The 21326-nt window shown below is 48.8% G+C and overlaps 3 protein-coding genes across 9 annotated transcripts in view; all 3 read right to left on the reverse strand.

Annotated features, from left to right (window-relative positions):
- Positions 1 to 2282: 2282 nt before the first annotated feature.
- Positions 2283 to 7982, reverse strand: SELENOS (selenoprotein S). 2 transcript variants are annotated; one of them, XM_064388570.1, is made up of 7 exons: positions 7954 to 7982; positions 7806 to 7896; positions 7591 to 7725; positions 6124 to 6230; positions 5214 to 5303; positions 5049 to 5124; positions 2283 to 3104 (listed from the first exon to the last, which is right to left on the reverse strand). In XM_064388570.1, the coding sequence occupies exons 2-7, from the start codon at positions 7885 to 7887 to the stop codon at positions 3025 to 3027; spliced, it is 570 nt and encodes a 189-aa protein (XP_064244640.1). In that variant the 5' UTR covers positions 7888 to 7896; positions 7954 to 7982; the 3' UTR covers positions 2283 to 3024. The 2 variants fall into 2 exon arrangements, with proteins under 2 accessions (XP_064244640.1, XP_064244639.1); XM_064388569.1 differs by lacking the exon at positions 7954 to 7982 and having other exon boundaries at positions 7806 to 7947.
- Positions 7983 to 8274: 292 nt separating this feature from the next.
- SNRPA1 (small nuclear ribonucleoprotein polypeptide A') lies at positions 8275 to 14189 on the reverse strand. Of its 4 annotated transcripts, XM_064388564.1 has the most exons (10): positions 14146 to 14174; positions 14015 to 14111; positions 13154 to 13301; positions 12588 to 12666; positions 12190 to 12236; positions 11418 to 11520; positions 10573 to 10652; positions 9359 to 9434; positions 8911 to 9004; positions 8275 to 8451 (listed from the first exon to the last, which is right to left on the reverse strand). In XM_064388564.1, the coding sequence occupies exons 2-10, from the start codon at positions 14094 to 14096 to the stop codon at positions 8393 to 8395; spliced, it is 768 nt and encodes a 255-aa protein (XP_064244634.1). In that variant the 5' UTR covers positions 14097 to 14111; positions 14146 to 14174; the 3' UTR covers positions 8275 to 8392. The 4 variants fall into 4 exon arrangements, with proteins under 4 accessions (XP_064244634.1, XP_064244638.1, XP_064244636.1 ...); XM_064388568.1 differs by having other exon boundaries at positions 14015 to 14189; XM_064388566.1 differs by lacking the exons at positions 14015 to 14111; positions 14146 to 14174 and adding an exon at positions 13788 to 13870.
- A 4833-nt stretch (positions 14190 to 19022) lies between these two features.
- Positions 19023 to 21326, reverse strand: part of PCSK6 (proprotein convertase subtilisin/kexin type 6) — a 51370-nt gene continuing 49066 nt past the window's right edge. For all 3 annotated transcript variants that reach the window (XM_064388712.1, XM_064388710.1, XM_064388709.1), the window contains 3 exons: positions 20711 to 20840; positions 19607 to 19719; positions 19023 to 19168 (listed from right to left, as the gene is read on the reverse strand). In XM_064388712.1, the coding sequence (XP_064244782.1) occupies positions 19071 to 19168; positions 19607 to 19719; positions 20711 to 20840 (341 nt within the window). In that variant the 3' untranslated portion in view covers positions 19023 to 19070. The remainder of the gene's footprint in view (positions 19169 to 19606; positions 19720 to 20710; positions 20841 to 21326) is intronic.

The raw sequence follows: 21326 nt of genomic DNA on the forward strand, positions 1-21326 counted from the left end.
CTGAACTGAGTATCAGCAGAGCCTGAGCAGAGAGGCACTGCAGAACAGCCCAGCTCCCTGAGTTTTGAGTCTGAAAAGTACAGAGCTGCACAAAACACAGCAGATGAGATTTGTTAGTACTGGCACTTCACACCTGCACTCAGATTTTGCAAGGACAGCAGTTCCTTGCAGATTCAGGTGCAATTATAATTCTCATTCACATTGATCTTTGATTGAGACACAGATAACTCTGGAACACCTGGGAACAGCTCTGCTGACAGATTCCCCCATTGCCCTCACTCCCCCTTCTGTCAGTTATTAAAAATTTCCAGCATAAGAAACATATTTTTTTAAACACCCAAGTATGCAATATCACTCTTAAAATTTCCCTCATTTCACAATGTTTTTTAAAGGCATAAATAAAGCTAACTAATTTTTATGAGTCTGACATTGTGGGCTGTTTTGTTCAGTTTTAACCCCAGTGCTCAGGATCTCCTGATGAATAGTTAAGAGAACTATGCACAAACCAGATCTCATCTGCAATTTAAAGAAAACAAAAACCTCTGCTCCCCCAGCATATAAATCATCTAAAAGCAACAAAAATACTTAGCTGCACTTCTCACGCAAGTAACATCTTCAGAAATTCTTTGTGCCTCTGAACGCTTGCTTGATTTTTGGATTTTCTAATACCCAGAACAGCTTATTCTTCAGTGTTTAAATACCATTATACAGCAGGTAAATAGTTTATTACCCAGCTTCTTCCAGATAGAGGTATTTCCAGAACATCTGCATGAGTAAAGCAAGAGGCTTCTTGCATAACTGCTCTAGTGGGGGGAAAAAAAAATCTCCTGAAGGCTTTTTAATATGATCTTTCATAATTCAAGTTCTTGGGAATTCATACCAAACCAGGAACAACGGATTCATTAAATAGTTCACTTTCACCTAATGCTTTCTGCATGCTTCACTCCTGAGCTATAAAGCAGCAAGCATCCACCTTTCCATAATGCTTGTGGTCAGGGGAGAGCTTTCCATTTGAAGTCAGAGGAAAAACCCTTCCCTCTTGTGCAGGTTGTGAGCCAAAAGAAAAGTTTTATGAACTGAGGTTTGTCCTCCCACCCTGTTCAATAGCTTAGAAGTGTCTGACTACGAAAAATTCAGGAACTTAAGGATTAAAATAAAAAAAAAAAAAAAGAAGGAGAAAAAAGCTTCCAGAAATATGTACTTAATTTCATTTTCACTTGACATGTCTTATTAAACATTAGAATTGGGCAAAAAGCCATATCCCCAGTCCTAGCCAGAAGCAAGTCTTGAAACACAAAGATTAGCATATGCTCAGTTAAGACCTGCTTATTTATTTTGCAAATGTTTTTACTGAATTAAATAAACCCACCCCTGACCATTTTATCACACAGGGATTTCTGCTTCTTTAAGACAACAACCTCCCCCATTTGTTTTTCTGAAGACAACACCTCAGTCTGTTGCCTGTTTCCCAGGCACAAGGGAGAGGATGTTCCCTAGGGCATGACAACTTAGTCACTTCAGATCTTGAAATATCCTTCCCCACCTCTATTTCTTTTTGCCTAATGAAGAATTAAAACCTGAATTTACATACACTGGCTTCTGAATGAATTTCCACAGGAACATCAACAGCCTCGCTTCACCTTCCACACACATGTGACCAAACACTCTGTTGTGTCTAAAACAAAAGGTTCTTGGCCTTTCAATTTCATTACCAACTTTAAAACTCCCTAATAACACCCTCCTGCTGCATTTCTAACCAAGAGAACTATCAACATGCATATAAACAGTGTAGTCAAAGTTTACACTTGTATCTACTGATAACACAAGTATTCCCAGAGGAAATATTCAGAAACAAGTGCTCAAAAAGCTCTAAGGAACCACTGCTCCCTACCCCAATGCCCACAGACCAGCTCAGGAGCAGCAACTGGCACAGGGACACTTGTCCTGTGCCAACAGGAATCATTTCACTCCTCTCCAAAGACAACCTGGGTTTTGTCTGTTGCATTTTAGAGAAGGGGATGGGATGCTTGGAAAGTTTGGTTATGATGGCCAGTTGTTTTCTGTCCTCAGGGCTGGACAAACACCAGAAAGATGAACACCACACACTCCCTGCACCCCTCACTTGCCAGAGTGACGCCTTCACTGGCCAGAGCCCTCCTCAGCACACACCAGCCTCAGCTTTGGTGCAGCAGGGTCACTTCATCTCCCACCTTGCTTTATACACATTTATTACACTAGAACAAATGCCTTCTATAAAAAAGATGTTGTAGAAAACCACGAGATTGTAAATACTAGATTTATGATGTTTGCAATTATATTTAATATTAATAGTGTATTGTTTTTACAAAGCAGTTGAAATAAAAAAAAAGAAAAAAGAAAAAAAGGAATAGCAAGAACCCCCCTGCCTGCTGTCTAGCATCAGTAATCCTCACTGGTTTGTTTACCATTTATAAGGAAAACATCATTCAAGCTGGCTTGTCACAGAGACTCCTCTGCAGTAACTGGCCTTTGGTGCAAATCCGTGGCATTTGTCAGATCACCTGTGGTTTTTGTGAAAGTCCTCTGCCTAAATTCAAGGTGTCTGCCAATGATAACATCCTTCTTCTCTAAAGGTCTGTGTTTAGCTGGAAGGTAAATCTGGTAACATGTCTGAGGACAGCAAATATCCTCATCTTACAGAGGTAAAGTGAGCATAGATAACTAAATTTGCCAGAAAGCCCAGATCTCACTATCCCAGGTACTTCACTCCCTCTCTACAGAAGAGTGAAAATTAACTGATTGTGCTGAAATTGCTTCTCTCTGCCCTCTCTGAGAGGATCAGCTATTTTTCTGGTTTAGGATCAGCCAATGCGTTACGATTTGGGAACGGTGTAAATCAAACAAACAAAAAACTGTTTGAAGTTAACAAGTGCACCAAGCCAGCCCCAAAGGAGTGCTGGTGACACTGTGACAGGCCAGCTGCAGGCAGTGAGACAGGGGGTGGGATCAAGCTGCTAGTGCCAGGGGACACTAGGGGGGTTAGCCTCATCCACCTGCTGACGGGCCCCGCCGGCCGGGCCGCCAGGAGCACGTCCCTCCTCCTTCTCCAGACAGGGGGTTATAGCCTGCAACACACAGGAGAAACCCACTGTCAGTATCCACCCTCCACAGCCCTTCACCAGCACACAGGGAACACCAAAAATACATCTGATAATATTTACACCTTGCTCATACTTCACACACACAGCATTTTAGGGAAAATGAAAGCACAGAGAACACCCAGACTTGAGAGGGCTTCTTTCTTTAAAAGCCATTCCAAAACACTTGTGTTTTAATTTGATCAATTTGGATTAAATGAAATTGAAATGAATTACCATTTGGTTTTTCTAAGTCTGCACCGAAGCTGCAGTGCTGCTCTGCCAGATGAACAGAGCAGCAACAGCAGCTCTTACAGCAAACTCTGCAGAGTTATCTGTCCTGCAAGAGCCCCAACAGTCAGGGACTTAAAACAATCCTTTATTCCAGTCCTGCAAGGAATACTCTGAAGGTCAAAAGGTAAATCCACTCTTTAACACTGCAAAGTATTTTTTAGAGCATTTGAAAGGCAAGCATAGGCAGTGAGGCAAATACACTTTAGCTGAACATCCTGATGCTGTAACCATGGGAAACTTCATCTCAGAACACACTCAGAAAGTTACAACTTGGCAAACATCTTCAATTTGTTCTGCACAACCTAGTAGCACTGCTAACCAGGAGGGTTACAAAGCAATCTGTTTCACTGAAACTCCCAGCATCACCTTCATCTTTGAAATTTGTTTTTCTCATACCAGCCAAGTTTTGCTTTCTAGCTTAACTGAGCAGCTGAGCAGCACAGATGGTTCTTTCACTTCATGCTGATCTACCTCAGGAGAAGATCTGAGACCTCTAATTCTGTAATGGGTTACTTAAGCAAGGACTTTGCTGAGGATTAAACTGGGACAGGTAGCAGCTGGAAGGGTGCCCAGAGCCAGCTGCCCTGACCCTGGCTCTCAGCACAGCTGAGCCCTGCACTCCTCATCCCCCAGGGAGGTAAATACCCCATGACAGAGGTACCAAAGACAGCTGACAGCACCAGACATCACACTCTCCTATTAAACCACCTCAGATTAATCAATCTATTTGATTCCTTCAAATGTCAGGGAAAATTCTCAAAGCAGAAATCCCAGCACTGCACTGTCACTGAGGTTTAGTGTGTTTAATCAAGAATCCACAGATCTCATGCATTTAATCAGGTCACTTAGCACTACACCCTAAGTGGGGCTCCTTTTCAGCCTGACTGAGGCTGCCTGGATGATCCACTCCACCACAGAAAATTGTCATTAAAATACACCCAAATGAGCACCTGCAGGTATGGCAAGGGCTCTTGGGCTGAGGGGAGAGGAAGCAGACTGTGGCATGGCCAGTGAGCCTGGCATGGGCAGTGTGAGGCCATAGAAAGCACTTCATCCATCCACATGGCTCCAGCAGGTGACTGAGTTCAACAGTGAGACCTTCTGGTGCTTTGTGAGAGTTGGTAAGACTGATACTTCTGCAAGATTTATACATTCAATAGGTCAGCACTGTGTTTTATGAAAAATGAGGTCACATTTTACATAATAATTTCTTTCATCATCTGAATCTACATAATACAAAGTAAAATACCCTCTTCCTGCATTTACTCAGTACTACAGGTGCTTTAAAGACAAGAGACCAGATACTAAATTATTGAACTTACAGAATAATGGGGGAAGGATCCTAGAACTACTGCAAGAATCTGTAATTCTGAGTGACAAAACTCTCAGTAAATTATGCCAAAGCATATTTACAAAAAAAACTGATCCTTTCTTTTCCCAGGGAAAAGCACTCCCAAAACTTCCTGCCAGCTTCTGCACAGAGGACAGAGCAGGCCAGCTGAGCAGAGATAAAGAGCTTCTTTGTGAGGAACGTTTTGTTTCCTCCTTGAAAAAGACTAAAATTATGTATAGAGTCCATATAAAGCAGGATAACTGCCCTGTTCCAAGCTCAGAGTGTCTGAAGGGCTCCATACTCACCCCCTCCTCTCAAAGGCTTTTTGTTCGGTTTCGATTTCGGGACTGCTGAGGCCGAGGCACCAGGTTCTACTTCTTGCTGTTCAGAAAAGCAAAAAGTTACTCAACAGGAATTTCAGCTCCCTAATCACAGGAACACAGCTGTGACCTGATGAACATGGCTGTTACCTGATTCAGTTTCAGGTTTCCTTTGTAGCTCTTCCCCTCCTGCATGCTCTCCCACATGGCGATCTTCTGTCTCCGCCGCTCCTCCTCCAGCTACAGAACAAATCCAGGACACTGGCTCAATCTGAGCTTTAACCTTAAAACCAGGACTCCAGAGCTAACAGAATCCCCAGAAACAGCTACAACAGACTTGTCACACTGTATTTATCTGATGCACCACCTCTGAGGTTATGGAAGAATTTACTCTTTTTATACAGCCACATGTCTCCTCCTCCTCGGGATGCACTGACTGAGCCTGCAGCTTCTTTGGCCACTTGATGCTTTAAAAGATTTTGAAGGTAAAACAGAACCAAGTGGCAAGTTTAAACCCTGAGTCTATAAAAAGTACTAAGTAAAGAATATTGCAGTAATTTAATGCACAACATGGGGTTTTACAGAAGAAAGAAAGGGCTTTTCCTTTGTTTTTAACTGCTAATATTACTTGAAGCATCAGCTACAAACTGAGGTCTGACTGCAAAAGCAAAACCAGAAGAGGTGGGATAATGATCAGTTATTACTATGCTGATCACACCCATTTTCTGCACTGCCCCATTCAGCAGTTTGCTATTCCTCGTGATCTCAAGCTGTAATTCAGACCCTTCTACTGCAGCAATGCCAAGCTACATTTCTAACACTTTATTTGCCTTTGAGAGCAGAAAACACACATGTGCCATGGTACAGTTAATTTAAATGCCAGCAAAACCCCTCCAGCCATTCACTGCACACACAACAAAGCTCCTGCAGATTTACCTGGGCAAAAATGAACACCAGGCCCACAGTGACCCTGGCCCACAATTACAATTTGCTGCTGTCCTTTACAGCAGAAAGGTCTTGACAAATGTATCAGTTAAAGGAAGAAATGCTCTCTGGTTACCTGTTTTTGCTTTTCTTTGTATTTTTCTGCTTGTGCATTCAATTCCTCTTGCATCCTGAGGCGAGCTGCTGCCAAAGCTTCCTGCCTTCTTACCACCACATCAGGCTCTAGGAAATCAGGGAAGAGTTTGCAAAGATACTCAAAGATAATCCTAGATGGTCTCCTCAATGAATAAAAGAGGCTCATAAAGAAAGGCTCACTTCTCTCCCTGCAGCTGTTCTGCAGAAAATCACAATTCAAGTTCAGTTTCCAGCTAATATTTTCTAATAATTTATAATGCTGAATTAAACTACATCGTGCTTTGCTGTTTTAAATCAATTACTTCAACAGGATTTTAATAAGGACACAAGTGTACCTAACCACAAAATTTAAACCTCACACTTCAAGGACACTTCCTTCTATTTCTGAAGGATTTGTTAGACACGAATTAATTCAGAAATATCACCCAGGCTTTGCAGGGACCATTTTTACCCAGAGAACTTCTTTTACGCAGAAGGATGAGGCAAGCAGCCCACATGCACTCCCACTCCTTCTGGCAATGGGTCCTGCTGGTGTCAGTGCAGCAGTGGATGTGACACCCTCCATCAGCAGAGAAATCACTGACAAACATGACACACATCTCAAGAGACACCTGGAGGTCTCAGAAAATCCACACTGAGTCACCACTGCTCTTCATGACTGACCTGTGAAGGTCAAAAGGAAAATTATACCCCCCAAAAAAAAGTCAGTGTTGCTCTGTTTTCTTCCAGCAGCTGAAGCGTCTCCACATTTGTTTGCCTCATTTTTTGTTATGATCCAGTGATGAATATGAAAAAGAAATGTCAGTACTTTCAATAATTTCATTTTACAGGCAGTTTGGGCAATTAAACAGCCACTTAATTATCATCACAAAAGAACAGCAGGAGGATAAGAGCACACAACTCAGATTTTACTGTGGGGCCAAGGGATCAGTGCCAAGCACTCGTGGATCTGGCAGGTCCCTGAGCACAGCCTGTGCTTTTCAGCAGGACGGTGACTGCGAGATCTACAACCCGTGCCACGCTCCCAGAGATAACACAGTGACACACCCCAAACGCACACAGCAGGGACTGCGAAAGAGCGGCTGCAAGGGGGTGATGAATATCCATAAAAGGTGAGTATTTACAGAGGTATTTTCTCCAGGATTTCGATTTGTGCGCTTTGGCTTTGTTTGGTACAGAGTTATTTGGTGACGGCCACAGGCGCTGCTGCCCTCAGCTCCTGCCCACCAATTCCCCACCAGGGGAATGTCCCGCTCCTTCACCCCCACACGCGATCCTGTGGGACACAGCTCCTCCTTCCACAAACGCCTCCCTCGGCCCAGCCTGTCCCGGGATGCCCCCAGGCTCGGCACCTCCGGTTCCCCGGAGCTCTCCATCCCAGCCCTCACAGCGGAGCTCCGGGGCCGGGCCCTCAGGAGCCCGGGGCACCGCAGCGCTCGGCACTCACCCTCCGCCGCCTCCGCCGCTCCGGGCCGGCCGCTCGGCCGCGCCGCCAGGCCGCGGGACACCTTCTGCAGCAGCAGGTACACGGCCACGGCGGCCAGCAGCACGTACCAGCCGTAGCTGGACAGCACCGAGCCCACTGCCGGGGGGACAGGCCGGGGGTGAGCGCGGGCCGCGCGGCACGGGGCCCGCCCTCACCCCCGGCCCGCGGCGCCTCACCCGTGTGCTGCAGCGCCTCCAGCCCGCCCCGGCCCAGCGCCGGCCCGGGCCCCGCCGCGGCGCCGCCGTCCCCGAGATCCATCGCCCGCCGCCGCCGCCGCCGCCGCCTCACGTCCGGCCCGCCCCGCTCCGCCAATCACCGCCCCGTCCGCCGCCGCCTCACGTCCGGGCCCGCCCCGCTCCGCCAATCACCGCCCCGTCCGCCGCCGCCTCACGTCCGGGCCCGCCCCGCTCCGCCAATCACCGCCCCGTCCGCCACCGTCTCACGTCCGGGCCCGCCCCGCTCCGCCAATCACCGCCCCGTCCGCCGCCGGCAGGAAGCGCCGCGCCACCATTGACAGAGTGCCCGGAGTGACGTATGGCTGCGCCGGCCAATGAGAGAAGGGGCAAGAGCAAGGCAGCCAATCAGGGCGCGCCTAAACGCCTTCCGCCCCGCCCCGCCCCGGCCGGGAAGCGGACGCGACCAGCGGGAGAAAAAGGGACCGCTCGTTTATTGAACAGCGAAACGCGCGCGGGCGGGGGCGCGCCCCGCCGGGGACACCGGCACGGCACGGGACAGGAACGGGCTCCGGCGGGCACGGCCCGCGCTACGAGCCGTTTGGCACTGTGTCCTCCTCCATTTCTTCCTCGCCGTCCTCCGATGGGCCTGAAAGGACACGTCAGAGTTTTAGGGCAGGGGCTGCTGACGTTGCTGCTCCTTTTCCCACCCCTCTGCAGAACAGTAATAACGGGGACTTTATTAGAGTTTAAAACCTCTGCAGAAAGGACAATCTGGTAGCCCTGACGTGCAGGAAACTGGTGCTACGGCCAGCCTGCAGCAGAGATCCACCTCTGCAGAGCTGCCAGGCTCACTGCTGAGGCACCGCTGCTCAGCAGAGGCCAGACTCTGCAATTAATCTAATTTTGTTAAATAACTGGGATGAACTCTGGAGCGCCCTGTTTGGCACCTGGCTCTGCAGGGAGAGCAGGGGACAGCCCGGAGCTGCCCTGCAGCCAGGCACGTCACAGGGCCAGGGGCGTGCTGCAGAGGTGACAAGCAGAGATGACACAGGGAGCAGGGAGAGGGCTGGGCTGTGTTTGGGAGGAGCAGCAGAGGCGGAGTGACCTGGTTTGCGCTCCCGGCCGGGGATCTGTCCCGCCTGCAGCAATCCCTTCAGCCGCTCCACCTCCGCCAGGGTCGAGGCGTTGGCGATGGCAGTCTGAGAAACAGAGAGAGAGCTGGCTCAGTCCTCACACAGCCTGGGCACTGCTCACACCACACACAACCTGGATTCTGACAGCTGAGGGACGCTGAACACCTCGGGAAGTTCTACTAAATTCTGGTTCTAGAAAATTCTACAAATGGCAAATCATTACCTCGCCCTCCACTGGAAGGACTCTAAGCTCAGACTGACATTTCATTGAAGTTTTCAAAATAGAGACAGGTCAGAAGAAAACTTAGAGAAAAAGAACCTAAACCAGAGCCAGGACACCCTGATCTGTTTGTCTGAACAGCACAAAGGAAACTTTTGTTCAGTCTGGATCCATGACAGCTTCTCTCCTGACATATTTACCTTAATTGCCTCCACGTCCCCTGGAGAGGGCCCAGTTTTCTTTTTGTCTGTTGGCAGACCAGCCCCTGGATTGAAGCTTCAAACGAATTAAAAAAAAGACCTGTTACACTTTTTGAAGAGTAGCTGCTTCTCTTAACTTGAAATGCTTCCAAACTAGGTTTGAAAGCATTTCATTCCATCAAGTGTAGTATCTTATCTTTGTTAACAAACTGATACAGTGAAGAACTGCCTCCTTCAGAAACACCAGCATCTTGTCCTCATTCCCCCCCACCTTTTCATCTGCTCAGAGGCAGAACTTTATTCATCAGGCAGTTGACAAAAGCTCTTCAGTTTGGATGGTGCTGAACACTCAGCTGCTCTGCTGCCATTACAAAAGCAGGGTGGATAAATAAAGAGTAATTGAAGATGGGGTTTCTGTTCCCATGTGTCAAATGTGTTATTACAGCAGCCTAAAGTAAAGCCTACATTAAACTGGAGTCATCTTAACAGTCAAAAGATAAAGGTTATCTGCTGCTGCTGCTGCTTTAAGGAGATCACCTGACCTGAATCCCTTTGCACTCACAAACTCGAGCTCAAATCCATCTATTAAAGGTTTAAATGCTAAATAAGTTCAACACATTTTTCTATTTAACCATGGATTTAGAAATGCTGTGATGTGAATTCTTATTACCAAATAGGTTGATCAAAACATGTGATGTACCACTTAGCAATTAAACTAAATAAATACATACTGTAATAGCTTAATTAAAGATTTTCATTTGTATTTCATCTCCTAACTACAGCAGATTTTGCAGTTTATTCCCAAAATAAATACATATATATAATTATATAAATATAATAAATATATAATTATTTATTTTGGGAAATAAAATAATTTGGCCAAACAAAACCAATCATCTAGGATAAAAACTCCACCAACCACAAATTAAATAATGGCCATCTCTCTGCAGTTAAATAACAAACATAAAATTAAGGTTTCCTGCTTGTTGACTTCAGTGAATCCACCTTGACCAAGCTAGCTCTTTCAGAAATACTTCTGAGATGTGTTCACCACCATCCAAAACTAAGTGCTTGGACAAGGCACTTGTGGCTCCCGGAGCTTTTGAGGCATCCTGCCAGCAGCTGATATTTCAGTTTTCTGCCTGATACAGCACACAAAGCCAGTGGTGTTTCTGAAGGAGGATGCCAGTGTAAATTTGTTTGTTTTATCTTACGTTTTTGCTCTCCTGGCAATATCCTTTGCAAGCTGTGCACCCCGTTTGCCCTTGAACATTTTCTCTGCCTCCTGTCGCTCCTACAGCGATACCACACACACACACAAAGTTAAGGTGAGAACATCACAGTCTGCAAAGCTTCTGTCTCGGCCAAGAAAGACACTGTGGCTCGTCCTCATCAGTGAAACTGGTACATGGAGACCAGATGTGAGAACAAGCAGATAAACATTGCCCAAATACTCAGAGATTTATCAGCCTTGTGCTGTTAAAATGAAGAGCTCTTTCCCACACTCATCCCCCACCCAGAGCTCAGGGCTGTGCTGTTTGCTCTTTCCTGCTCTCCTCCCAACACCAGAGGGACAGGAAAGAGTAACACTAAACAAAGGCACTGAAACATAATTAAACATCATTAAACAGATTATATTCCTTAACAGAATGAAACCATGAAAGAAAACAATGAGAGCGTTGTAGAGCCACTTACAGAGATTCAATAAAATTTACAGCTATGACAACAAGGTCGCTTTGAATTTGAATTTTCAAGAATGCAAAAAAACAAACCCAAACCCACAAACACCCAAAACAAACCACCCCAAAACAAACAAACAAAAAAAACCCCAAAACAACTAAACAACAAAAAAACCCAACATAACCCCCCACCCAAAAAGGCCTAAAAAAACCCCAAAAACAAACAAAACAACAAAAAAAAAAAACCCAACCAAAAAACCCAAAACAACAACAACAACAACAAAACAACATAACCCCCCCCACCCAAAAAAAAAGGCCTAATAAAAAAAAACCCAACAAAAAAAACCCCAACCACCTAAATGAAAAGCAAGCAGACTTACTTTGAGCTTCACTTTTTGAAAATCCAGCACTCTGACCTGGGGAACTTTATGAATTAGATATAATCTGTAATGTTTCTTATTTGTTACAGGATTCCTTAGAACGCTGTGAAGTAAATAAAGGTTACAAAATATTTTAAAACACACTTGTATTGAAATATATTAATATATTTGAAATGCATTCATGTACTTCCTGCTGTAACAGGTAACAACACCATGAAATAAGCTTAGTGACAGTGCTTTGATGTAATGGAAACTATAATAAAAACTTGCACTTTAGAACTTCAGTAGATTTAACTGAAGGATGACATAAAGAACAACCTCAAAATAATCATAATACTCCCCCAAATAACTGAAACATCATTTTTCCTGTCTGGACACTGATCAACTGAAAAGTCACAGGACAAACTGTGTTTCTTTCTGTCCCTCACACCAAATGTAATATTACTGAAAAGTCCTTGTTTATGTGTATTTTGAACTATTTTTTATCAACAGATTAAACCTTTTGGTTTTGGGTTTTTGAAGGTTAAGTTCACTTGAGCACTTGTGTGCTGGTTTCTAGAGATGTTAGATCTCATTACCCCAACAGCCTGTCAGTGATATAAAACTTCAGACATTAATTACCAGATGCTCATTAAGAGTAGAGCAAACACTTTATCAATTCAATTTTTAGACATAAAGGATCTGTCACAGCTCATCAAAAGCAGAGCATCCCAGCCCAAAGCACAGGGCCAAACACCAGGGGAAGAGCAGCTTTTCTTTGTGGGTTACATACCTCAGGTAAGTCAATGATTTAATTGTTGATAATGGATCCAGTTCACCCTGGGTAAAGAGAACACAGCAAGAAATTTTAAGCCCTTTTAGCAAAAAAAAATAAAATATTTGAAAACATAGCTCCTGAACTCATAACTATTTTAGAGATTAATTAAATCACAATTATTTTAATAGGAAAACCACTAAACTTTGTGACTGCTGTTCCACTGCATGATGCAAATATTGTTCATTAAAGGATGTACACCATTAACTACTGCCAAAACTTAGGATATTACTCTAAAGAGAAAGAACCAACTATTGCCAAAGGGATATGGCACTACTCTCAGGAAAATGGTTAATTAGAGGGATGAAAACCACAAATTTTAAGCTTGTTTAGCTTTATCCTGCATGACAGCTTACCAGTTCAGCAATGTTGTTGTTGGTGAGGATGAGCTCTGTGAGGCTGGGCAGAGCCTGCTCCAGGTTCTCACCAATCCGACTGGAGAACAACAGAAAACAAAGGTTTCACTTAGGGCAGGGATTAGCAATGGTGGGAATACAGAGAGGAACAGCAACAGAGAGGATCTCCCTGTGAACAACCCAGTCTGGCACTCGCAGAAGTTTGGGTGAGATCCAAAACACTTTTCTAATAAAGCTGACAATAAATCACTGCAAATATTCAGTGCAATATGAGATTTAGATCCATTCCCTTGCAGGAATTCCTTTTTTTTTGTGTCTTTATGGAGATGATTACTGAAATCCAAACATGGCCAGATCCAAACTCTGCATCTCCCTGTCCTGGCTGAGCAACAAACACTGCCTTTGGCACTGAATGAGGAAGGCACTGGAAGAGCCCACGCAGCGCTCAGTGCTGATTTTATTCCTGAAACAAACACCCTGCCCCTGCCCAGCTCTGAAAGACCCCCACACCTCTCTCCCAGAGCATTTCCCTCTGCCCAGGCCCCCAGCAGGCCAGAGCCCCTCACCAAATCCTGTTGTTGTTCATGAGCAGCGTTTTCAGCCTCCGCAGCAGCGGGAACCCGTCCAGCTTGCGGATCTCGTTGTCAGAGAAATCGATGGCATCAAACTGGTCCAGAGTGGCCCCCAAGTTCTCAATGACTGGGATTTTATAGCCTGGAGAGGGGGAGAGAGAGGGCAGGGGTTGGGTGGTGCCCAGAGCAGAGCGTGGGGGGGGCAAACTGGGATGGAGTGGGGGTGCTGACAAGGCTCAGACAAAACACCTCGGGATCGACTCTGCCCCACACGGCTCCCAGACCAAACCCTGCCCCTCAAAGCCAACAGCCCTCATGGCTTTTGGAATCCTGTTCCTCCCCTCAGCAGAACCCTGGACGTGTCCTCCGAGCCCAACCCACCTTTCTGGCACATCCCACCCCACCACCGCAGCACGTTCCTCCCACACTTCCCCCAGTTTCCCCTTCTTGGCGCTTGGGACGAGACGATTTTAGGTTCCTTCCATCCTGAACCGTTCCACCACTCTGTGATTCACCCCCTCGCATGCCCCGCAGGTTCCACAGCCAGGGGAGCCTCTTTAAGCGCCCCTCATCCCCATCCCGCGGCCACCACAGCCCCTCCAACAACCTCCCTGCCCCGCCTCGGCACCTCGGGAGGCGCCGGGCCCCACTGGGAGATGCTTCACGGACCCTCCAAAGCCCATCACAGCCCCTCCTCCGGGATCCAGTACAGTCCCACGGCCAGGCCCCGCCGCACACCCCATAACCCCCCATAACCCCCCATAACCCCCCATACCCCCGGGCCCCAGCCCTCGGCCCTCAGCCCTCGGCCGCCCCCTCCCAGCACAGCCCCTTCGCCCCGCGGGGCCCGCGCACCGCGCAGGTCGAGCTCCCGGTCGCGGACGGCGTTGGTGTACTGTGCCGCCTGCTCGATCAGCTCCGCCGTGAGCTTCACCATCGCGGGACACACCGGGACACCGGGACACACCGACACACCGGGACACACCGACACACCGACACACGGCCACACTCCGCGCCAGGCCGCGCCGCAGCACACCGCGCCGAGCGCCGAGCACGCGCAGCCCGGGCAGCCGAGCGCCGAGGCAGCGAACGGCACAGACCGCCCCTGCCCGCGTTCCCTCCCTCAGGGAGCGATACAGCTCCGTGCATCGCCCTTCTCCTGAGGGACTGATACAGCCCTAACACCCCATCCCTGCACTGCCCTTCTCCTCAGTGCCGATACAGCCCCAACACCTCATCGCTGCCTTCCCCTTCTCCTGAGAGGCCCATACAGCCCCAGCCCCCCATCCCTGCGTTCCCCCCCTCAGTGCCAATACAGCCCAGCACCCCACTCCTGTGCTCCCCTTCTCCTCAGTGCCAATACAACCCCAGCACTCCATCCCTCCGTTCCCCTTTCCTCAGGGACTGATACAACCCCAACACTCCATCCCTGCATTGCCCTTCTCCTCAGGGCCAGCTCCAGCCCCACACCCCATGGCTGCGCTCCCCACTCAGGGCCGGCTCCAGCCTGAGCCATGGCTCACGAGCCCAGGAGGGAGCTTTTGGCTTTGCTGTCAGCACAGGTGCCCCCAGAGGTTCCCTCGCACCTTCTGGTGCTTCCAGGCACAGATTTATCTGTAGGAATCCGGGCAGAGCAGGATCATGCTCCATGCCATGGCTTCCCTTAGACAGAACCGTGCTCAAGCACTTGCTGCTCCCCTGGGCACCTTCAGCCCTCGGTGCTTTCCATCCCCCCCAGCAGCAGCTCAGCCTCTCTCCTGGACATTGTGCTGCCCACAAGCACCTTCCCCCTGCAGCTTTTGGGGCAGTTTCTCTGTCACTTCCATGAGCATTCCTGGTCTGAGGTGCTGTGATGGGCTGGGAACACCCCACAGGCTGCAGCGCCACACACGCCCTTTATCTGTGAGACAAAACGTGCTTGCAAATGTCACTACATCCCCCTAAAGCGGCTTTGGGAATTTGGGGCACAGCAGGGAAGGGCTGGCAGTAGAGCTGAGGTGGCTCTGGCTGCTGTGGCTGGCCAGGAGCTCCCCCCAGGTCCTGGTCTGAGGCTGGGGCACTGCCTGGCACCACAGCGAAGGGCTCAGCTGGGGGTGACGGGGCTGAAAGTGACACGTAAAGGGACACCCCCAGACCCCCAAAATCTGCTGAATGCCACCATTGCTGCTGGGGAAATCCTTCCCAGGCCTTCAAGGAGCAGGAGGAGGAAGGATGATTTCTGTCTGCGCTGCTGTCGAGGGAAGGATATTTTTGTGAGCCATGACATTTCTGTGAACCCAGAGGATGTGATAACAGGCTAAACAGTGCTGCCACGCTTGGCACTGCTCAGGGATGGCTGTGCTTTTGTTTTGGGAGCTTCTCAGGGCATCACCCTGGGCACAACGCCTGCCTGCGCCCAGGACTGCAGCGTCAGAGCTGGCCCTGCCAGGGATCACTCAGGCGGCTCCTGTGCTCCCTGCTGGGAAAACTCCCTCACCAAAGCTGTAAGGGAAAGCACAGAGTCAGGTTTTTATAACAGCTGCATTTGTTTTATAACATAGGAGGGAGCAGGAACAAGAGGGAGCTGTCACAAGGAAAAATCCGAGAATTAGCAGCGCTGTTGTACGTGACTCAGGCATCATGCAGCGTTAAAGACAACAGAGACTTTAGTCATTTCAGGCATTCTTGCAAGGAGACTCCTTCCAGCCTCCTGGAAAGCAGGTCCTGCCTCTGACAAGGCCAAATAAAGCATGGACCTGTCTCCCTTAGCACAATACATGTTTGCCTCAGCTCTGCAGCCACAATAGAATTGTAATTGCGAGCAGATGGATTCTGGGTCTCAGACACTGCGCACAAGCTCTCCACAGTCCTTTCTTTGCAGTGGAAACTCAAAGCAATGATTTTTAAGATCTGTGCTCCCCACCTGCCAACTGCACAATGGCAGATGGCCGTGGCTGCAGCCCCACGGCCAAACTGCAAACGAGGACTCAGGCTGTGCTAAGATTTTCCAGAAAACAGCTATTATAGATTTGGCTTTGGTGCCAAGAGACAACAGAGAAATGAGCTTTAATAAATTGCCTAAATATGCATTTATCTGGAAGACACAGCCACTTTGATCCTGTGAGCATACCAGTCAGACTTTAATAGCTCCAAGCAAGTATTGCAACAGCTTGGAGAAATAATCTGAATTTTATTACTTTACAAGAATGATTTCTGAGGGAAACGCTGGAAGCTGATGTTGTTGCATGAATTCAATGTGCAGAATTTGTTTTTCTTTTCCTGGCAGGCTGGAAGGCAGCAGAAAGCAGGATAGAGCTGGGACTGCTGGGGACTGGTCATCTTAAATTGCATTGCCTTCCCCAGTGTGTATTTTAAGTTATGTCAAGATGTAAGAGTAAGCATTTTGCTTTCTTTGTAGCATTTCAGTACATCTAAATATACCAGGGAGCAGTATTTAGAGGCAAGCTGCTGTGAGCCAGAGAACTGGAAGGCTGGCACAGTGCTCCTGATCCACAGCTCCTGTTTTCTCACTAACACAGCAGGAGAAATGAAGTTTGGTATTTTCCACAAAAGTATTTTCCAAAGGGGCAGAAGCCAGGAGCGTGTCACCCCCTTTCTGACCTCTGGTTTGGCCTGAGACTGAAAGGGAAATCCTGCAGCAAAAGGAATTGCTGTGTGTGATTAATTCACATTTATCATCTGATTGTGAAGACCAACAAAATGCAGAGCCCACAGCTGCACATCTCTGAGAAAGCATCTTCCCTTGTCGGAGGGCTCCATTCTTTTCTTTTTTCCCCCACTTCAAAAGCTCAGTTCCAGATATCCAGGCACTTGGCCCATGGTTGTTGCAAAGCCAACACAGCAAACAAAGGATTCCACAGCTCCCTCCATGCCCAGCCACACCAGCAGCTCCTCTCCTTCCCAGACAGCCCACAGGGAACAGTGGCCCCGTGCTGGGAACTGCAGTGGGGAACTGGGGGGCTCAGGATGCTCCTTGTATGAGTGTTTGAGGGGAGCAAGCCCTGCTGCCAGCTCAGCCAGGATCCCCCACACTGGAGAATTCACCCACCCGTGCCCCAGCACAGCCCCAAACCCCAGTAAGAGGGCCCTGGGTGCACCAGCCCAGCCTGGCACAGGGCAGGTATTTGGGATTTGAGTTTCTTCTGGAGGTTAAAGACATTTACAACAACAACAGTGAGGTTTTTGCAGATGCAGCTCATCTGTTCCTGAGCATTTCTCCCATAGGTGCTCTGAACTGAGCAGGAGTTCCAGCCAGGGGAGCTGCTCTATCCAGCAAAGTGAGGATGTGCAGTGCCTCCAGTCAGGGCTGCATGAATTTGGAAAAAGCACAGATTCATTTGTCAGGGGAGATCAATAGTTTATTAACTTAAAGATCAGTTCACCAAAGCTCCATCTTTCCTTGGATTTGGTCCAGGCAGGTGAGGGCTGGAGACAGTGTGGCTTTCCCCTCCTCACCTGGCTGAGGTGAGCTCTCGTGGGCAAGCCCAGGCAGGGCAGGTGTCGTTGCAGCTGAAACCAAGCAGGGATTATCCCAGCTCCGTGTGGAACTGGTGACAATTCATACTGGGAATTTCACTGGAGAAAGGTTTAACTCATTAAAACTATTAACAATGAAAATCAGAACATGCAGCATAGGAAAGAGTGTTTACATATGTCTGGTGCAAAGAGTGGCTTTGCAGGGTCAGAGAGGAGAAAAGGAGAAGGAATAAGACACAAAAAGATACCCCACTCCCATATAAAAAATAGTCCACAGAGAAAAAAAACAAGGATTGTATAAGTTATTTTTTAAAAATCTGTAAAACAACATAGCCAAGGATATTTTAAACACAATTATATAAACACCACGTGACTTACTATTAAGAGAGAGCATGAAAAGGTTTGTTTCGGGGAAGGGTTTTGTAGAATTAAGTTTCCTGGCTGGATCCCTGGAATGTCTCATTTGGGAAATAGATGCCCAAGAAAAATCACTGCCATGAACAGGAGGATTTTGTGAGAGAGAGAGAGAGGGGTGTACCCAGCAAAACAGGGGGAGGATCGTAACGCAAAATGCCAAGAAAGATTAACTGGGGCAACATCTCGTTTAGAGGAAGGATTTAGCTTGTTCCAGAGCTGACTTGATCAGCAATGTACAAGCAGTTCCAGGAGGGAAATAAGGGAAATACATTTCGTGGTAAGGCTGGTCTGTGTGGACAACACCCCCTCCAAAACCCTACGACTCCTTGTAGGCACACACACGGGTTTTGCCTGGCTGCAGTTACCTGCAGGGCAAAGCCCTGCTGGGCTGGCACACCTGCAGAGCCTCGTGGGGCAGCTCTGGCTTTGGTCCTCAACCCTCCAGTTATTGCCAGGGCCAGAGGGAAGCGGTGAGCGACGGAATCCGAACAGGAGTGCCGGAGCGGGCCCCGCTCCCGAGCCGCCTGGTTCATCGTTTTACCTATGTACAGAGCTGGCAGTGCAGGGCTAGATCAGCTGGCACCTGGCACGAGAGGGTACCAAAAATGAGCCAGAATCAGCTCTTTCCTCAGATGTGTGAAGTCCTGCCTCCCTCGTGGCGAGGGCTCCCGCTGGCCGCTCGGAGCGGGTGGATCAGTGGGATTTCTGCGAAGAACCAAGTGTGTGTACGTGGATCATGCATTGGTCCCTGCTCACCAGGAGTGTTTGAGAGTGTTAATATCACCACTTGTCTGCTGCTTCCAGGCCTTGATCACTCAGGGTACGCTCCAATCTCTGCTTAACATATTGCTATAGAAACGCGCCGACAGTGATATTAAAGCTATCAAACTTACGAGCGAATGCTTGACAGCACCATGTAAACTCTCCCAAAGCTGAAAAAATAAACTTTTGTCCTAAACATTTGGCAAAACTGGGCTGGCAGTCAGTGGAAGTCCTGGATGGATGCAGCCGCTGAACTTTACCCGGCCATAAGACACGTCTGACAGCAGAACTGCACAAACAGCTTCTTTTCACAGAGCTTGTTTGATTTCACCATCTCACAGAAAGTCTTGTCAGCTGGGAGGCCGGGGTGAGGAACAAGAGAAAATGAGAGCAGATTAACATTTTAAATAAACAAACATTGCACGTAACAGGCACAGCAACTGTGCCAGTGTTGGGGGAGACAGAATTGAAAAGGAGTCACTTTTTAAGGGCATCTTTCACATGGTTTTGATGAAGGAAAAAAGGAGCTTTGCAGTGAGTGGGAGAATTAGCCCCAAGACTAAACTATAAGAAATACAAGTGCTTGGATATGTTTGAACAACAGGCAGATATCCAGAAGCAATGCCAGGTGAGCCACCTGCCCCCCACAGCCGGAGCCCAGCCCGCTGCAGCCGTGCCCCAGCAAGCCCAGGAGCTCCAGCACTTTTAGCTTTAAATGGTGAAGGGAATCCCCCAAACCTCTCATTTTTGCTACCAGGGGAGCACTACTGTGCCAGCAGCTCTGCCACTTACCATTGGTACAGGTTTCATTTGTCACACAGGAGCCACCGAGGAGGCTGTAACCTTCCTTACACCTGAGGCAGTTTCCACTGGAGCCCTCGCAGGCTGAGCAGTGGTCATCACACCTGGGGACAGAGACCTTGCTGTGGCCTGAGCCAGCACCAACACCCTGGCCAGGCCACCCTAAGTGGGCTGTCAGGCAAAATACATCTGCTGGCACAGCCAGACCAAACCAGAGGATATGGAAAATGGCAGATTTGAAGCTTGAAACGTTATTAAAGCCTTGGGTTTGGTGAGGTCAGCTCAATGCCCAGTGACAGATAGTGACATCCCAAAAGCTCTTGTCTTCTGGGAAGATTCAGTGTGACATGCACCTCACCAGCCATCCCAGCTAGAAAAAGAGCTGCAAAGGGAACCTGTGCTGCTCCCATCCATTTGATCAGAGCAAAGAGCTCAGCACTGTGCTTCCTGCCAGGGGACAGTGGCTTGTGGAGACTGTGCCTGAAATCTCTGAGAAGGGATGCTGGTCCCTTGTTCCTCCCTGCTGAAGAAACAGTGCAGGTGAGTGAAACCCCAGCAGGCAGGGATGGCGTTGTGTGTTCCCAAGTCAACTTTAATCCTTGCCTTTCATGTTTGCTTTCATGAGGCTGAATCCACTCCCACTCCCCACTTAAAGCGCGGAGCTCCGGAGAGAGTGGGAGCAAATTGCTGCCTCGCGGCATCTCCCTGTCTCCACACACAGCCCCGTGCTGGGCCAGGGAGGGGGGAACACTCCTCCAACCTGGCCACGGGGCGAACGGAGCGGGTTTAATTGAGAGCTGGAATATTTATCTAAACATTGCTGCTCCTCCCACACCTCCCCCAGAGAGCCCGGGGCTGAGGCTGAGCCCCTTCCACCGTAGCCCGAAGCCACCTTGGCTGGCTCTGGTGGGGAAGCGTGCAGCTCCCCTGCTCTGAAATCCACAGGCCAGGGGCGTGTGGGGTCCAGCCCCACAGCTGCCCTGGCTCCCTCATCCCTGATTTAATTTCCATCAAGCTGTGGGCTGTTTCCAGCATGATCCCATCGTGGCTGGCAGTGCTCCCCATCAGCCCTGGTTTGCTCTGCTGGTTCTGTACCTCTTGCAGACTTTGTTGGGCAGCCCGTGGCTGTCGGCGGGGTAGAAACCCTCACGGCAGGTGGGGACACAGCGCCAGTGGAGTGCAGGGCCCTCGGGGGTGCAGGGGGTGCAGTCCTCCTCGCCTGGCCCTGTGGGGACAGGGAAAAGGGAAAAATGGCACCTGGGTGGTTTTGGAGACAGTGCAAGCATGGCCACAGCCCCATGTGATGGGGGCACCAGTTTGGCTTTGTCTTGCTTGTGAATTAGATACTTGTTGTGCCATGGGGTCCTGTGCATGTGCTTGGCTCCCACCCCAAACAAATCAGCTTCCATCCCAAAAAACCCATCTGGGACCCAGTGTCTGTCCCTCTGCAGAGCTAAGAGCTGCCTACCAGGGCTCGGGGAGGAAGAGCACATCAAAATCCCCTTGGGGCCATCAGCCACCACTCCCAAGCTTGCACCAGGGTGGAAAAGAAGATGCTGAGCTGGGCCAAGGAGGAGCTGGAGGGGGAAAGTGCTCCAGAGAGGAGCTGGGAAAGCAGAGGGCCCCACTCTGATGCCTGTGTGTTGTGGCTGGACAGCAAAGCTCAGTGATGGAAATGGTATCATTAAAGGGCTTCCATGCACCAAGCTTG

The sequence above is a fragment of the Passer domesticus genome, chromosome 14 (genome assembly GCF_036417665.1).
Source record: "Passer domesticus isolate bPasDom1 chromosome 14, bPasDom1.hap1, whole genome shotgun sequence".
NCBI classification, from domain to species: domain Eukaryota; kingdom Metazoa; phylum Chordata; class Aves; order Passeriformes; family Passeridae; genus Passer; species Passer domesticus.

What these genes read in the sequence shown, in the direction of transcription:
- SELENOS (XM_064388570.1), bottom strand. Translation starts at nt 7,887, where the DNA reads ATGGATCTCGGGGACGGCGGCGCCGCGGCGGGGCCCGGGCCGGCGCTG. An exon ending in GGAGGCGCTGCAGCACACGG is followed by an intron (nt 7,726 to 7,805) that starts GTGAGGCGCCGC and finishes TCCCCCCGGCAG; the next exon opens with TGGGCTCGGTGCTGTCCAGC. An exon ending in ACAAAGAAAAGCAAAAACAG is followed by an intron (nt 5,304 to 6,123) that starts GTAACCAGAGAG and finishes TTTGTTCTGTAG; the next exon opens with CTGGAGGAGGAGCGGCGGAG.
- SNRPA1 (XM_064388568.1), bottom strand. Translation starts at nt 14,096, where the DNA reads ATGGTGAAGCTCACGGCGGAGCTGATCGAGCAGGCGGCACAGTACACC. An exon ending in TTCAAAAAGTGAAGCTCAAA is followed by an intron (nt 10,653 to 11,417) that starts GTAAGTCTGCTT and finishes GTATCGCTGTAG; the next exon opens with GAGCGACAGGAGGCAGAGAA. An exon ending in ATTGCCAGGAGAGCAAAAAC is followed by an intron (nt 9,435 to 10,572) that starts GTAAGATAAAAC and finishes ATTCGTTTGAAG; the next exon opens with CTTCAATCCAGGGGCTGGTC.